Source organism: Ictidomys tridecemlineatus, chromosome 3 (assembly GCF_052094955.1).
Source record: "Ictidomys tridecemlineatus isolate mIctTri1 chromosome 3, mIctTri1.hap1, whole genome shotgun sequence".
NCBI lineage: Eukaryota > Metazoa > Chordata > Mammalia > Rodentia > Sciuridae > Ictidomys > Ictidomys tridecemlineatus.
The window spans coordinates 140,035,800-140,049,995 of record NC_135479.1 but is presented as its reverse complement, the minus strand read 5'-3'; the positions used below and the strand labels follow the sequence as shown (position 1 = coordinate 140,049,995).

The window sequence follows — 14,196 nt, the reverse complement described above, 5'->3', positions numbered from 1 at the left end:
ACAACTCATGTCTGAATTTCTCTTTGTTAGGGCATGCCAGAGCAGCGGGCTCAGTTGCCAGAAACTTTCAGGGTCCTCAAAGGAAAGCCAATGGAGCATCCTCTAGCTGTGCGGGGTGTCAATAAGTATTATAACGCCAGCACCTTGAAACAGAAAAATCTCAGATTGACTCCTCCTGGTGAGACCTCAGACAGTGGTAAAAGACTGAATCCCATGGAAACTTGTGAAGCATTGATAGATAAAAAGATCATTTCTGGAAAAATAAAAGGATAAACTGTATTGTTCCTACTTTCTCCTACGTAGATACTGCTTTTTGTCAACTGTCCAGATGGCTCTTGAACATCATCTGGAGACTGAGGATTTTATTGATCTCATAATTTTGTTAGAAATGGAATTGGATGTGTTACATTTTTTTCCATATTTCTTATACATATATCAACATGGTAGTGGGATTCACACTTGTTCCATGTTGTTACATTTACTTGGGATTTTTTCCTCCTCAGGGCTTTAAATGATTTTCAGTTTAGAAGGAAAAAGTGTGGATTTCTAGACATGTTTAATGTAGAGATATGTTTATTGTCAGTGACATAGAACCAATTTTTGCTTTATAAATGCACAGACCTTGAAATAAAAAGTATTTCTACTCAAAAATTACATGCAAATACTTAAAAATGAACATTATAACTAAAAGGATTTATAGCTCAGAATTAGAATATCAGTGGGTAAGAATTGGAATATACTGGATTTTTAAAAACAGTTTGTGTAAGGCAGCATCCGAATGAAGTCCACATGGTGCAGTTGGTTGAGTGATCCCTGGAATATCTTTGGAGATTTAGTTAGACTCCCCTTTCCCACGCTGGTTCTCCTGCTTTCTCTCTTTGCACTGTACTTTAAAAGATGCAAAATCATTTCTCCCATTTCTCTCTGTGTAGATTTTGCCCGAAATGGGCACAAGATATATAACCAACCACAAGATATATAATTTTTATTTAATATGTTTCTCTGTTTCTAAAGTCATATATATAGTTTTCAAAAGTAATCTAAGTATGCAAAAATCATATGTGGTTGGATTAATTGTATTTAATATTTACATCATCACAGAGATAAAGTGCCAAGGTCTCGGCTTGGCACCAGAATCACGAGGCACCACACACCTTTGTAGGTTCAAACAGCAATTCTTTATTCTGCTCTCACACCGCCTCCACACAGGTCCAGGGGCAATTGCGTTCTGCTGTCTCCCGCACCTTTCACTTACTCCACGAGGCTATCTCCAAATCCCATTTCAATCTCACGAGAACTCAACGGGAACAAGCAGCAGGAACACCCTAATCCCAGCAATAATCTTCAATCTCCAACTTCCCTAAAACCCATTGTCTTAAACTGGCAACGCCTTAAACTCAAGGAGCCGGTTACTTCCTCAAACCTGATCAGCTCTAAACCCGGATCCGCCTTGGTCCTTGAGCAAGGTCACCTTATTAAAGCATGCATGCAATGTCCCATCGAATGTCCTCTAAGCAGCATGGGGTACGCTTGGCAAGGAAATTTTGATGCGTCATTCCTACTTGGTAATGGCCCTCAGCAATAAAGGCTATGTTCAAAAAAGAAGTAGACTTCTTTGCAAGTAATACTGATCTTGACTTTTTCTATAAATAACTTACCTGGTATCCTTAGGAAAAGGTCAGACTTTTACCTAGAACGTCTGTGTCAACTAGTAAGTTGCATTTTAAAAAGAGACGAGCCATGTCAAAAATAATTCTTATCCCAGTTGCCATGTTTGGTGGCTTTATATCCTTTTGCTCCTTGGTAGGCAATTCTCTGGAGAAAGTATCTTAAACAAGGAATGTTTTATTTTAATACAGCTTGAATGGGTATGGTTTTCATTACACTTTGGTGGGGGCGGGGTACCAGGGTTTAAACCCAGGGGCACTCAACCCCTGAACCACATCCCCACTCTGTTTTGTATCTTATTCAGGGGCAGCGTCGCATTGAGTTTCTAGGTACCTAGCTAAATTGCTGAGGCTGGCTTTGAACTCAAGATCCTCCTGTCTCTGCCTTTTGAGCCACTTGGATTATAGGCATGGAATTACCAGGCCAGGACTCCATTACATTTTAATAACTTGATTGAAGTATAATTTACATACCATGAAATTCAATCATTGGAATGATCAATTCAGGTTTTTCAAAATGTATTTTTAAGGTTTCATTAAGATTATAGAGTTAGTAACTGAGTCTTATATAAATTCTTATTTTTATGTTACTATTACTGTCATATTTCTAGAGAAGTAATTCTACTTAAAAATGAAATCAGTTTTAAGACATTTCACTTGCTCCTCTTTTATATTATTTTTCTTTTTGTCATAGAAAAGTTTTCTCTGGTGAATTATTAAAAGTCCTTTCTCTTTCATTTTCAGAGAAGGATTGCTTCCCTTCTGGAACACCAGCAGTAAGTTGATGATTTATTTCTTATAGTTCTTGTTCTAATTAATGTAACCAAAAGAAATCTGTTTTTTTTTTAAATTTCTAAAATAAGAGGTAGGGCTGGGGTTGTGACTCAGTGGTAGCGTGCTTGCCTGGCATACATGAGGCACTGGGTTCGATTCTCAGCAGCACATACAAATAAATAAAATAAAGGTTCATCAACAACTTTAAAAAATGTTTAAAAAATAAAATAAGAGGTAAAGAACTATTTAATGTTTCTAAATAGCACTCAAGAATATTTATCATATATGTTTATTTACTTTTCCATACTTCAGAAAATCATCTTTACTTTTTAATTGTATATATTGGAACCAGTGAGGTTTAATCATTTAAAAATTAGCTATGGAAAAAATAACTTCTTAAAGTTTGTTTAATAAAAAGAGACCTGGTCACATTTTAATCTTTGACTGTTCCTGGCTTGTCTTCCTTTGCTCCTGAACACAGCTGAACACCAAGGGGCCGGAAACATCAGCTATAGTAATGGAGGAAGATGATGGTGATGGAGATGTTTGGCCTTTCACTTCCCCAGGACATGGCCACATAAGACCAGTGAGTGACTAATGACCTGATGTGCACATCTGTGCATGTGTGTTTGAAAAACACCTGTTTGTGTTTGACTTTCAGAGATAATTTCAAAAAGCCTTCAGGTTTAAAATATTTTACTATGAGAAAGTTAAGATTAAATTAAAATTTTTACCTAAAGAGTACTCATCAAAACCACTTTTTTGACAAATAAAAATCGATGGCTTCTTTAAAAGTTAGAATACTTAAATCACTGGGTTTTTTCTTTCCATGTTTTGCCCCCTTTTCCAGAGAGATCATCCATTACTCTGTTTTTTCTCTGTTTCATAATGTGGGTAACTCTTCTACCTAAAACTTAGATCTTTCCTCTTCCCCAGATTATGTATTTTATTTCTCATTTTGACATTTCTCTCAAAGCCTTGATGGCATTCTAAAGACAGTTGAGAGTGAAATTCCTCCCCAGCTGAGGAGAATTTCAGCAGTAATGAGCTCAGGTGGAGCCAGGGAGAGAAGCACTAAGGGGGCTGGACTGTGATGTGGTGGCTCTGAGGACTGCTATTGGATTCCCATCTCATGACAGAAGGCTGTGTTTTCTATATTCCTTACAACTGGCTCCTTGAAGTAAAAGAGGGAGGGTAGGCATTATATTTGTGTAAAATATTTTGTGGAAATTAGTTATTTCAACGTCAAGATTTCTGGTCTTTTACATTTTATCTTTTTATGGAAAATGTTAGTTTTAAAGTGTGCTGCTATGTTGTTTTACTATTTTATCTTTCTAACTTTAAAAAATATATTTTGTTGTAGATGGACACAATACCTTTATTTTATGTAGTTATTTTTTCTGTGGTGCTGAGGCGTGAACCCAGGACCTCACACATGCTAAGCAAGCGCTCTACCACTGAGCTACACCCATAGCCCCTGTTATACTATTTTATATCTGGGCACACAGAGATTTTATTCATAGACCTGCTATTTTTCTAGTTATACTTTTTTTTTTTTTGGCACCGTGGATTGAACCCAAAGACACTTAACTACTGAGCCACATTCCCAGCCCTCTTTCTTATTTTTTATTTTGAGACAGGGTCTCGCTAAGTTGTTAAGGCTGGCTTTGAACCTGGAATCCTCCTGTCTCAGTCTCTCAAGTTGCTGGGTTACAGGCATGCACTGTTGCATCCAGCTGCTAGTTATACTTTTAAATAAGTTCATGCTATGGCAAAGAAAAATGTTTCACATTTTTTTTCACTACATGATTTATGTAAGTCTGAAAGTATGGCTTTCTTTAGAACAAGAGAAATAACTCAGTTTTGGTTAAAAATTAAGGAATTCTGAGTAGTGTACCAGTTAGAATATTTGAAAATATTTGTTTTAAAATCTCAGTCATGAACAATATCTCTGCATATTTCCACACAGTCTATAACTGATGCTCTTCCTGCACCTCTTGGTGATGCGACTGTGGGCAGTGGTGCCAAGAGAAAGAACACAAATTTGACCGATGAGGAGATTGTGGCAAAAATAAGTTATGTTATCTACTTTTCATATTATTTATGAATTAACATTTCTTAAAACATTTGACCCATGTCTGGGGATAGAGCTCAGTAGCAGAGCACTTGCCTGGTGTGTGCAAGGCCCTAGGGCCTACCACAGCACTGCAAAAAAAAAAAAAAAAAAAAAAAAGACACAGTTGAATTGAAATATATACCTTTTATTTTAGCTTAAGGCAGAAAGACTGTTTCTTATAGGAGTAATTGCTTCAATTCAAATGTAGTGAGCTGGGCATGGTGGCATATGAATATAATCCCAGCAATTTAGGAGACTGAGGCAGAAGATTTCAAATTCAAGGTCAGTCTAGGTGACAGTGAGACTCTGTCTCAAAATAAGATATAAAGGGCTGGGCATATAGCTCAGGGGTAAAGTGCCCCTAGATTCAACCCCCAGTACCACCCTCAAAAAGTGAAGGCAAAATATTATTCATTTTGTTTGCTATTGCATTTGAAGTCAGTCCCTTCGGGAGCAATACTATTTCCTATGAGCCAAATGTAAAGGGTATGAACGTGGTCATAGTTGGAAACCTTATCAAAGGAGGTTTGTATATATTTGTCCAGACCTATAGCTTTTCAAAATAGAAACATTTAGTCATAAAATATATTCCAAGGAAAAACATATTTTCCAGGTCTCTTTAAAATCACTTAATATCGCAGTGGCCTGAATCAAGCATTACAAATAATGTAAACAGTTCCAGGAAGGAGGTAACAATAATGTCTGATAACAAGCCCCCACTGACTATAGTTATAAAGAACAATGTGATGTAAAAGCTCAAGGAAAAATACTTTAGAGATGGGTGTTATAAGCACTTACGTTTTTTTGTTCTGGATTCCTCAGTATTTTCCAATATAAAACTGCTTTAACTGTGACATCCTAGGGATATTTGTATATAGGGCTGCTGCTTTAAAAAATAAACTAAAATAGTTTACTGTGACTATTCATTTGTGACCTTTAGTTATCACATCCCCTGTCTTTATGCCCTTAGCTTCTTGGCTTGAATCTTAGTAGTTAACTTGAGATTGAATATCTACATAAAATTATTTATGAGTTTCCTTATATGGCCCTGTCTTCGTTTATCTTGAGGTAGTGAAATTTTTTTTTATTATTGTTGGTTGTTCAAAACATTACATAGCACGAGAAGAAGACCAACATTAAACAAGGATGAGAGGTGGGAGGGAAAGGGAGAGAGAAGGGAAATTGCATGGAAATGGAAGGAGACCCTCAGGGTTATACAAAATTACATACAAGAGGAAGTGAGGGGAAAGGGAAAAATAATACAAGGGGGAGGAATGAATTACAGTAGAGGTAGTGAAATTTTAATGTGATTTGCTTATATTTTGACTTACTGGTCATAAGAATTCACACTAGGATTTTATATCCAACCTCCTAATTTTACCATTTCGTCGTCATTATTTTGAACATTGCTAAAACAGACATATGATTATTCCATAGTAGAGTAATGTCTGTAGTAGGAGGTGGATTCCTAAATATATTGAAAGAAGATATCCTGGAATAATCAGAAAAGTCAGTTAGGATTATTCATTTGACTATCACTTATTTATTATTACTGATAGTTGTTTCATAATTTATCATTAGTATATAATACATGCAATGAGGAAGAAAAGTAGAGTGCAGAATTTCCCATGAATTGCTAAGTTTTTGTTTGTTTTTGATCCTAGGGATTGAACCCAGGGGTGCTTTACCACTGAGCTTCACCCCAATCCTTTTCAGTTTTTTTGTTTGGAGACAGGGTCTCACTGAGTTTCCAAGACTGGTCTCCAGCTTGTGATTCTTTTGCCTCAGCTCCTGGTTATTTGGGATTTCAAGCATGTGCCACCATACTCTGCTGGAATTGCCATTTGGAAATCTGTACATCCTGAGAATCCCCTTAATTCTCAGGCAGACTAGAACATTCAATTGTTCTGAAATGTCATGATGTTTGAGAAAGTGATTAGTTAGGAGTCCCAACCTAATGGAGAGTATGTGTCTTCTTGTTTCGAACACACTTTTGCTTTTCTTAAGTTTTTTCAGAGTTTTGTTTGGAGCCATTTATTGTTGAAACTTGATGTGTTTGAAAATGACTGTTTTAAAATCAGTAGAGTTTATTAAAAGGAATCATGATACTAAAATTAATTTGTTTTTAAAATTCTTGACTGAAAGAATTCAATGTTGTTTTTGTTTAACAAGGAACTATGGTGAGCATCGCAGACCCTAAAACAAAATACACAAGATATGAAAAAATTGGACAAGGGTAAGTGTTTATGATTGTATTGTTATAATATTCACTACTTACTGGGTATTCAGCATGAGCTCTCTTCCCTTCCCACCAAGGACATTGAATACCTACTGTATTCTATGAGTGGTACCTTAGGGGATTTGTGTAAATACATAATGCAATTGTTCAAAAACCTTACATGTTAGCAATGACTTTACATCATTGTTTCTTCTTGAATGTTATTTCTCATAGATGGTAAGGTGTTATTAAATGGAAAAGTTGCCCATGACATATTTAAAAGCCAACTTTATTGCAGGATTATAGGCCATCAAAACTCTTGACTTGGGGCTGGGTATGAAGTTCAGTGTAGAGCATGTGTCTGAATTACATGAGATCTTGGCTTTTGTCCCTGGCATTGCAAAAACAAAAGCAAAGCAAAGCAAAGCAAAAACTCTTGCTAAGCACTGTAGTGACTCTCATAACCTAGACCATATTGAAGAGCCTAAAGTACTTTCTGAAACTGAACCTGTAGCAAGGTTTTCCTGTAACCAGCCTCAATGCCCTGCTGTGTTTTATACATTCAGCAAATTGAAACACCACTTGATGGAACAGCATAATATTGAAGGAGAAATACATTCAGATTATGAAATTCATTGTGATCTTAATGGCTGTGGCCAGATTTTCACCCATTGCAGTAATTACTCACAACATGTATATTACAGACATAAGGACTATTATGATGATCTATTCAGAAGCCAAAAAGTAGCAAATGAAAAGCTACTAAGAAGTGAAAAGGTATGTCAAACAGCTCACACACAGGGGCACGAATATCAGACTACCAGGAGGTCATTTAATGCTAAATCTAACAAATGTGGTTTAATCAAAGAAAAGAAAGCTCCAATTAGTTTTAAAACAAGAGCTGAAGCCCTCCATATGTGTGTAGAACAGTCTGAGCACACACAGTACCCCTGCATGGTTCAGGGATGTTTATCTGTGGTAAAATTGGAGAGCAGCATAGTGAGGCATTACAAACGTACTCATCAGATGAGCAGTGCCTATTTAGAGCAACAGATGGAAAACCTTGTTGTTTGTGTTAAGTACGGTACCAAAATAAAGGAGGAGCCTCCTTCTGAAGCAGAGCTCTGTATAAAGAAAGAAGAAAATATAAGCTGTGAATCAGAGCACATGAAGCACAGCCATTCCCTGGGTGACAGTAAGGCACCCCTCCAGAACACTGATTCTTCTCAACCATCTGAAAGGGATAGTGGTCAGAAAGGGTGTGCAGAAAGCAACCCAGCATTTGATACAGACGCTCTGCTCTACAGAGGAACTTTGAAATGTAACCATAGTTCAGAAACCACTTCTCTGGAACAATGTAATATAGTTCAGTCTCCTCCCTGTAAAATAGAAAATTCCATATCTAATCCCAGTGGGACTGAAAGTGGGACTTATTTCCCAAGTTTCCAGCTGCCTTTAGCAAGGATCAAAGATGAAGAAACTGGGCAGCACAGTTCAGGGCAAGAAAACACTGTAAAAAATTCAACCCATGTCCCAAAAGAGAGTTTTAGGAAACATTCACAGCCCAGGTCATTTGATTTGAAGGCTTACAAACCTATGGGATTTGAATCTTCATTTCTGAAATTTATTCAGGAAAGTGAAGAGAAAGAGGATGATTTTGATGATTGGGAGTCTTCAGAGCACTTAACATTAATAATTCTTCACCACCCAGTAATGTCTTAACGGGATGTTACGACAAATAATATAGTTAATAACAACGACCCTGAAGTTGACATACCTCATTCTTCCAGTGACTCTACAGTTCATGAGAACTTGACTGCAATCCCACCATTAATAGTAGCTGAAACAACAAAAGTTCCTTCTTTGGAAAACCTGAGGGTTGTATTGGACAAAGCATTAACAGACTGTGGAGAGCTTGCCTTAAAACAGCTTCATTATCTTCGGCCAGTGGTAATCCTTGAAAGATCGAAGTTTTCCACACCAATTTTTGACTTGTTTCCAACAAAAAAAGACAGATGAGCTTTGTGTAGGAAGTTCCTAAATGACAATTTTGTTTCAGAAACAGACTGGCTCCATCACTGCAACATGGGGACAATTGCCAACATGAACAAAGGCTGAGAACCAGCCACAGCGTTGTTTAGGGTAGAATAGGCTGTGTATTTACATGAATGTATAATATCTATGTCAGCAGTATTGACTGAGTCCATTAGCTCTCCAGTTGGTTTATTGATTGGGTTTTTTGTTTGTTTGTTTATTAAAAAAAATGGAACTGTACTCTTGTTTGCTGCTAATTAATACATCAAAATATACTGGGGCTTCCTTTTTCAAATTAAGTGTGCATGATTGTATATGAAACAAATACTTAAGGTCCCAGGGTGGGAGGGCTAGGGAAAGGGATATGGAGTTCTTACTTGACTTGAACGTGCACCCAAGGGTGCTTTGTGTAATATATTGTACACTACAGCATCTTATATTTTTTGAGTTGAGTTTCACTAAATTACAATTTTTTCACCCATAAAAAAAAATGATAGATTACTGTAGTGGAAACTACCACAGTGAAACATAATGATAGAAATGAAAATAGTTTTTAAATGCAATAGCATCAGTGAGCTGTGAGAAATTTTCAAGGGTTTTCATGATGTGTAATGAAGTTCTAATAGAAAAAACCAACCCAGAAATCTATCTCCCAAAAGCTAAATAACAGCTTCCTCAAATACAGTAAAGTCAAAAGTACCTCTACCTACCTGAATAAATAAATGTCTGTCTGTTATAAAAGTATCTTTAAAAGATAAAACCAGTTAAATAAAAATAACAGTGGAGGCAGGAGATATGCATACATAAAATGACAATAAGAGCATCCGGGCCAAGAACAACAGCCCTAAAATTCTTGTCCTGTGTGACATGGTGTGTCATGTGATGGTCGAATGTGATCATTGAAAGATGCAAACATTCAATAATAAGATGGAGTCTTACCTAATCACTAAGGAAAGAAAGAATAAAAAAGTGAAAAATGAGAGATGGAGCAACAGGAATGCTCCTGTTTTGCTAGTGGGAGGCTCCACTCCAGAAGAGGGTTTTTTCAGTTTCCCAAAAAATGAAACATGACCTTAACATATAACCCAGCAATGTGTTTCCAGGTATTTATCCCATGCATTGAAACCTGTCCTCACAAAAACCTGTGCAAAATGTTTATAGCATCTTTATTCATATTTTGCCAAATCTGGAACAAGATGTGTTTCAAAAAGTGAATGTGAGGACTGTGTGGAGCTCAGTGGTAGAGCACCTGCCTAGCCTGCTGAGGCCCTGGTTCCATCCCCAGCACCACAAAATAAACAACGGAAATCCAATGTATGTGCTACATCCATACAATAGAATAGTATTCATGGATAAAAACTGAGGTATCATAACACCAAAAGGCATGGAAGAATTTTATCTATTTATTTATGATAGGGAAATAACATGGATAATTGACTACATGCCTATGGCGTGGGCATATTATTCTCTGAAAGATCTTTAAGAGCATAGTACTTAGTGGTGCCCTTCCATCTAAAGGGGCTAGATGCTCTCCAATTGCAAGTGTAGCGTGTGGGCTAGAAGTGTTCATCCATGCTAGGGCACTGCCTAGCATGTAAGTTTAGGACATCTCAAGTATGAGGAGTTTTAAAAAATCATTGATTGCAGGGATTCAGGGGTGTGAAGAGGATGAGTAGTAGATTTTTAGGGCAGTGAATTTATTCAGTATGATGTTATAATGGTAGATACACAGGACAATATTCATTTTTCAAATCCCATAGAATTATATAACCCAATACAAAGAGTGAACTGTAATGTCAGTGTCAGCTTTGGATTAATAGAATTACATTCATATTTGTTCATTTGTGGTAGCATGCTTGCCTGGCATGCATGAGTCCCCATGGTTCAAGCCCCAGCACCGCTAAAAAACAACAAAAGTGTATTAATATATAGATATGTGTCCACAATAGGTATCATTGTAGTAAGTATACTGCACTGTAATGCAAGATATCAATAAGAAAATGAGGGGCCAACATGGGAACATTTCAGGATCCACATTTTAAGACCCAGTATGCATTTGGAAAAAGCATTTGCAAGGCTATCTAGTTGTCTTTTCAGTTTTGAAGAAGGTCAGCAAGATCCCTTAAGTGTTCTTTTTGTGTCACAGGTGACTCAGTGAGGGTCCCTATTGTCTGCTCACTTTTAAACCTAAAATTTATACTAAAAAATCCATTAATTAGAAATAATTTCACTTCTAGAAATTTAAAGGTAATAATCAAAAATTAAAGAATACAAAGATTTTCTAAAGGGGATTGGTTAAATTATGAAAACACCCATATTAAGGCACGATTGAAGTTAGCCATTAGAATCATTTTATGGTCAATTCTTAGGAATGATGTAGCTGGCATATAGCTTTTGAAGGAAAAGAGTTTCAGTAGATCCAGATTGTTTTGAAATGTGACTTTTAAAAAGCTTGTGAAGGTTTAATAGGTAGAAGGATTGTCATCATTTTTCTTTATTCTTTTATGCACCCCAGGTTGATTTTGTTTTCTTTAAGCAAATGTATTGTATTTATACTTCAACCTAGAAAAGATGAAGCTTCCAGACCTGGGGGCACATGCCTGTAATCTCAGCTTCTGGAGAGGCTCAGGCAGGGGGATTTCAAGTTGGAGCCTGCCTGGGCAACCTAGAGATACCCTGTCTCCAAATAAATGAAAAGAGGACTAGTGTATAGCTCAGTGGTAGAGCACTTATTTGCCTAGCATATTCCTGGGTTCAATTCCTGCACCACCCCCTACAAAGAAGGGGGGGGCAAAGAAAGGAGCGAGGGAGGAAAGGAGGGAAGTCGAAGAAGGAGTAGGAGGAGGAGGGGAAACAATAAAGGAAGGGAAGAGGGAGGATACAAAATTCAAGCAGGAAGAGATAATGATAACCTCATTTTACTCACTGTAATATTTATAGTGATTGTCTTTGCAGAATTCAGAGTAGCTAGAGATGTTGTTCAGTGGTAGAGTGCTTTGCCAGTATGCACAAGGCCTTGGGTTTGGCTCTAACACCACACACACACACACATACACACACACAATAGTTCCATAAACTTGATAAGTTACATTATCACTTGTTGAGTTACCTTAAAAATGTCATAAATGCTATACCCAATGGTTGCACACCTGTGATCCCAGAGGCTAAAGAGGGAGGAACACAAGTTTAAGGCCAGCCTCAAGAATTTGGTGAGACCCTATCTCAAAAATTAAAAAGAAGGGTTAGGGATGTAGCTCACTGGTAAAGCCACCCTGGGTTCAATCCTCAATATTCCACCCCCCCCCCCCAATAAAAAGTATGTCACAGACGTTGTTCTATTTTTAGGCCTTACACCTCATTGGAGCGCCAGGACTTTCGAACCCAGAAAAAATTTCCCCGGCATTCCTGGACTTCTTGAATAAATGTCTTGAAGTGGATGTGGACGAGAGGTTCAGCCGGGGAATTACTAGAGGTAAATTTGGAAATGATGCAATTTGGGGGAAATATTGACTCTTTTTGAATAACCAACAGAAAGTTTTCATTTCACTGTTCATTGATCACTACCAATAAGCAGCTGCTACATTTTAGGGTTTCTTCTGCCAGGAGTAAAAGTTTAATTTCATGATAGTTTGTTGTGGTATATTATCAAATATCAGGTCCATTTGATGCTGGTGTGAGTGTATTAATGGGCTGTTTAACTGTCGATTTTTAGAATTTAGAACAATTAAAAACAACTGTTTTCAAAACAGCTTATGAAAGTTATGGTTGTGACTATGAGAGGTTTGGGCAGGTATTAAAATTTGGGTTGTTTAAGTCAATTGTATTCATAAGTAGTCTTCAGGCCTTAGTTGAAAGAACATGTTTTGCTTCTAAATTATGCACTTTTTGTTTCCTTTCTTTGGCAGCACCCATTCCTGAATATGGTGAAACCACTCACAAGTTTAACACCACACACCTTGGTGGCCAAGGGGGTTTTCCAGAAAAACTACTGAAATGCCATCCTATTCTTTTTTTTGTGTTTGGAAACAGATGTTTATTAACATACCATTTTAAAAAAATTAAATGCCTTTAACAAAAAACAATACCATAAAGTGAAAGACCTGGTAGCATGCAAATACTTCAGGTTGGAGAGGCATGTTTGCTCTTGATGAATGTACATATAATAAATTCCTATGACATTTGACTCCAAAATTAGTGTATGAATCAGTTGGACATGATTATATGACTAATATTTTAAAGTAAAGCATAATCTTAAAGGCAATTTAAACACTGGCATTAATCTATAGGAGTCCATTCAAGGTCAGTGACTGGAGAGCCAAATAAAAAGAACGCAGTGCCTATGTACATCTGTAAGATGTAGGCTCAACTTCTGCTTTTGACGAACCTGATTTGGAAAAGGATGTATAACATCCATTACATACCTGTTCCAAACACAGTCTGTTTCTAAAATTACACATCTCTTTGCAAATAAATATCAACTATTAATAGCTAAAAGATGCCACTGGGATGGGCTGCGAAGTCTGCTGTTCTCATGGCCACCCCGAGACATATTTTAAGGCATCATTTTTAATCTTGGGGCTTTAAGAACATCTTCTTTGCTTTAACTGGTTCTATGTCTCCAATTTCATCTTCTTCATAATTGGCATGGTCTCTTTTCTTGGCAAACTTTTTTCCAGTTGTCCCCCCCAAGGTCTCTCATATCTTCTAGCCATTTCCTCACCTGACACATCAAGCTCTCCTATCTCATCTTCATCTTCATCTTCGGCTTTATTCGTAACATTCCTCTGAAGCATCAATTTCTCAACTTCAGGATTAAATCCTCTGAATGACATTCCTCCACACAGATCTTCACACTAAAGAAGCTCTGCTCCTCTGTTATGACACTCTCTTTCTCTTTAAGCTCTGGCAAATCCAAGTTCCTGTGCTCTTCACTGATGATCTTCTTTTCTTCTTCCTCTAGTTGTTTCTTGGTTTCCAAGTCCAGTCCCTTTTGCATGAACTTCATGCGCATTAGGTTCTTTCATGAAGTTGGTCTTGCGCTCAGCCGCCATGCTGGCTGCAGCTGCTGGCATCCTATTCTTTAATTTTCTGAAAAGAAAAATTTTAAAACTCTATTATAATAAAGTGTTTATTGTTGTAAAAGGCTTGTACCATAAAATTTGCCCTTTTAGCCATGTTAAGTGGTCAACTATATCCTTATTGAATTTCTGCCTGCTTCATCTATCAAGCCCTGACAGAAGTGTTTGGAAGTTTCCAATTATATAGTAGTGAATTTTGTCAGTTTCTCCTTGAGTTATATCAGTTTTGGTGTCACATATTTAGATTTCTGTTAAATGCTTACATATTTAGAATTGCTATGTCTTCTTGGAGTTTGTCCCTCTATATTG

The 14,196-nt window shown here is 37.0% G+C and overlaps 1 protein-coding gene and 1 pseudogene across 2 annotated transcripts; one reads left to right on the top strand and one right to left on the bottom strand.

Annotated features, from left to right (window-relative positions):
* LOC144376383 (serine/threonine-protein kinase PAK 2-like) lies at positions 1–13,000 on the top strand. Of its 2 annotated transcripts, none has more exons than XM_078043927.1 (6): positions 1–178; positions 2,412–2,443; positions 2,923–3,027; positions 6,730–6,793; positions 12,155–12,281; positions 12,715–13,000. In XM_078043927.1, exons 1-4 carry the CDS (start codon positions 34–36, stop codon positions 6,739–6,741), a joined length of 294 nt encoding a protein of 97 aa, XP_077900053.1. In that variant the 5' UTR covers positions 1–33; the 3' UTR covers positions 6,742–6,793; positions 12,155–12,281; positions 12,715–13,000. The 2 variants fall into 2 exon arrangements, with proteins under 2 accessions (XP_077900053.1, XP_077900051.1); XM_078043925.1 differs by having other exon boundaries at positions 10–178; positions 4,411–6,793.
* A 268-nt stretch (positions 13,001–13,268) lies between these two features.
* On the bottom strand, positions 13,269–13,860 carry LOC144376382 (M-phase phosphoprotein 6 pseudogene; annotated as a pseudogene).
* Positions 13,861–14,196: the final 336 nt, after the last annotated feature.